General features: G+C 56.1%; 1 protein-coding gene across 1 annotated transcript; it reads left to right on the top strand.

Annotated features, from left to right (window-relative positions):
- The first annotated feature begins 575 nt into the window (after positions 1 to 575).
- On the top strand, positions 576 to 1,391 carry NEUROG1 (neurogenin 1). Its single transcript, XM_031441054.2, has one exon. The coding sequence runs from the start codon at positions 576 to 578 to the stop codon at positions 1,317 to 1,319; it is 744 nt and encodes a 247-aa protein (XP_031296914.1). The 3' UTR covers positions 1,320 to 1,391.
- Positions 1,392 to 3,314: the final 1,923 nt, after the last annotated feature.

Raw genomic sequence — 3,314 nt, 5'->3', positions numbered from 1 at the left:
GTCGCTAATCGCCCGCCGCCCCCGCCTATCGTTTCACTGCCTGGAGACGCCCGAGCTGGCTTAGCCCGGAGACGGCTCCCGGGGCCGCGGGACTCAGCCGATTGGCCCGCGGTAATTACGGGCACGCTCCGGGAGGGGGGAGGGGTGGGATGGCCCCCCGCGAGCATAAATTATGCAAATACCCGGGCGCCGCACGGGGCTGACCTGCCGCCAAGCTCCATTCAAGGGGGCTGCCTCGGGGGCGGAGGTGGCTGGGAAGGGGGGCTCCCATTGTTGCGCCCAGTACTTAAGGAGTCCTGAGGCCGGTCGTGTGCCACTCTCGGTACTCACACGAGCTGATCTGATCGCCGGCGAGATCACTCGGGAGACCGGCTGGAGCGGGGCCCCTGCAGGCGAGGCAAGGAGCTGAGGCCAAGTTCCCGGTGTGCCCCTGCGCCCTTTCAGGCCTTGGTGCCTACAGCCGGCACACAGTAGGCCTGGGCTGCCCGGAACGTAGGTGCGCCCCGGCGGCCCTGCCCGGGCTCCTGCCCTCTGAGCGCCCTCTTATCTGTCCGTCGGTACTGCACAACGCCAGGATGCCAGCTCCTCTGGAGACCTGCCTCTCGGATCTCGACTGCGCCAGCAGCAACAGCAGCACCAGCACCAGCGACCTGTCCGGCTTCCTCACCGACGAGGAGGACTGTGCCAGACTCCAACCGCCCGCGTCCGCATCGGGGCCGCCCGTGCCTGTCCGCAGGGGCGCACCCGGGATTCCCGGGGCGTCAGACACTCCTCGGGTGCAGGACGACGAGCAGGAGCGGCGGAGGCGCAGGGGCCGAGCGCGGGTGCGCTCCGAGGCGCTGCTGCACTCGCTGCGCAGGAGCCGGCGCGTCAAGGCCAACGACCGCGAGCGCAACCGCATGCACAACTTGAATGCGGCGCTGGACGCGCTGCGCAGCGTGCTGCCCTCCTTCCCCGACGACACAAAACTCACCAAGATCGAGACGCTGCGCTTCGCCTACAACTACATCTGGGCTCTGGCCGAGACTCTGCGCCTAGCTGACCAAGGGCTGCCCGGGGGCGGTGCCCGGGAGCGCCTCCTGCCGCCGCAGTGCGTCCCCTGCCTGCCCGGGCCCCCGAGCCCCGCCAGCGACGCCGAGTCCTGGGGCTCTGGTGCCGCCGCCTCCCCCTGCGCCGCTGCGGCCTCGCCACTCTCTGACCCCAGTAGCCCCGCCGCCTCCGAAGACTTCACCTATGGCCCCGGCGATCCCCTTTTCTCTTTCCCTGGCCTGCCCAAAGATTTGCTCCACACGACACCCTGTTTCATTCCTTACCATTAGGGCTCCTTTTGAATACCGTTACCTTCCCCCTCCCCCAGGCGACGGGCCGTAGTCTGGGCCCAGCTGCGGCCTCGGGACCCCCGGTCCAGGCAGAGGGAGGAAGCGGGAGCTTTAAAGGGGTGGGGGATACCTGAGCCGCTTGTTAGGTCGCTGCACCCTCGCAGTGGCTGCCCATTGGTCTGCTTCTCCAGCCCTCAGCCCTGGGCCCCTCCTGGCCGCCCCTAGACGGCCTTTCCTTTTGCACTTTCTGAACTCCACAAAACCTCCTTTGTGGCTGGCTCAGAGCTGACCCCAGCCACCACTTCAGTGTGATTTAGAAAAGGGACAGCTCAGCCCCTGAAGACGAGGTGAAAAGTCAATTTTACAATTTGTAGAACTCTAATGAAGAAAAACGAGCATGAAAATTCGGTTTGAGCCGGTTGACAATACAATGAAAAGGCTTAAAAAGGAGAGACAAGGAGTGGGCTTCATACATTATGGATCCCGACCCCCACCACTGCAGGCTTGCTCTAGGAAGAACCCGAGACTCTTGCGTAGCTATTCAGGCACTGGGCTGGAGAGTGCTTTAATTTATTCAAGATGCTTCATTCATATGAAAATGTATTTTTGTACATATAGAGTTTATTCTATTATTATGAGCTATCAAAGTTTACATTTTTGTACTGCAGATGTTTCGTGTAAATAAAAACTAAATTAAAAAAAATAATGTCACCAAGTTTCTTTCCTAATGTTGGTGTCTCTGGGGCTTTTCTTCCCTTCCCCTGGCTGCTCAACACTTTAGTGAAACACTGTCCCCACCCACGTTCAAACCCCCAGTCCTGTTTCAAAAACAATTAAAAAATAAAATGCACCTGATTTCCACCAAGAACTGGATAAAGACAGACTACGGCATTTGAGAGCCATCATTTCCTTTCACCTTGTAAACACAAGGGAGATCTTTCAGGCTCCCCATAAGCCAATTAAGACTTTTTACTGAAGAATTAGCCCCGGATATGCAGCTACCTGTAGAGGTAGGGGCGGTGGGAGAGTCTTTCTTTTGAGGAACTCCACATCAGCTGGCTCTGTGTTTCAAAGAGAGGGGATTAAAAAGATCAATACAGTGTGACCACTGGCTAGGAAGTCCCAGTGACAGGTGGGCCTACGCTGGGCAAGCAGAGGGGTCCACTCTTATAACAGCCTATTTAGAGGGGAAATTGATTTGTAAACAATGCCCCCAAATTGTTCATTGAGTCTGGGAACACCCTGGCTGGGAGGTATGGGGTAAATTATGCTGGTGTGGTATCCCTGGATGGGTGTGCAGCTGCCTAAAATTGTGAGGGTGTCTGCACCTCTCCATCGCTCCCACCCCCTACACACATGCTGGGCCCACAGGGTCCATGGAGGGGGAGCTTGATCAGAGAGCCGGGGGCAACAGCCCAAGCTTCCATTTGCTGCCTGAGAAATCAGCCGCCCAGACTCAGTGGGGATTTTTCTGGCTGAAGCGTATTTGTTGTCTGACAATTAGCTAACAGCACAGACTAGTGTTGACTTTTGTTTTAAATCTTAGGATGTGGATAATTAGAAGAGCAAATTCCTAAAATGCAGCTGCTGCCTGTTCCCCCAGCTCAGAAGTTACCCCACATTAAGACCTAATTTTTTTCATTGGGTTGCCCCTTTTCGAGAATATGATTATTTAGTGGGAGGAGGTAGAAAGGAGTTTAGGAAAACAATATTCTATGGCATTTGTGAAATCACATCTGTTTAGGAGGTGAAGAGAAACAGAGGCCAGAAGTAAGGCCACTAACAGCATTTTCCCTTGTGGAAGTGTCTCCCCTCATCACACACATGTCCTGATGAGCTGGATCCACAGAGTCAGAGCCCAGCAGCCATGGTCAAGGAGCCCTCTTTCAGATATAAAGGCTGCTTTTCAGGAAGTTCTGGAAAGTTGGATGCTTTCTCTAATTGCTCTCAGAGCAGAGACAAGGTGTCTTCCAGGAAAAGTTTCAGAAGTTTTGA

This window comes from Camelus dromedarius, chromosome 3 (assembly GCF_036321535.1).
Source record: "Camelus dromedarius isolate mCamDro1 chromosome 3, mCamDro1.pat, whole genome shotgun sequence".
Taxonomy (NCBI): domain Eukaryota; kingdom Metazoa; phylum Chordata; class Mammalia; order Artiodactyla; family Camelidae; genus Camelus; species Camelus dromedarius.
This window is presented reverse-complemented; position numbering and strand designations above follow the sequence as displayed.

Bases quoted from the DNA above. Each gene is read 5' to 3' on its own strand.
- NEUROG1 (XM_031441054.2), top strand. From the start codon at position 576: ATGCCAGCTCCTCTGGAGACCTGCCTCTCGGATCTCGACTGCGCCAGC.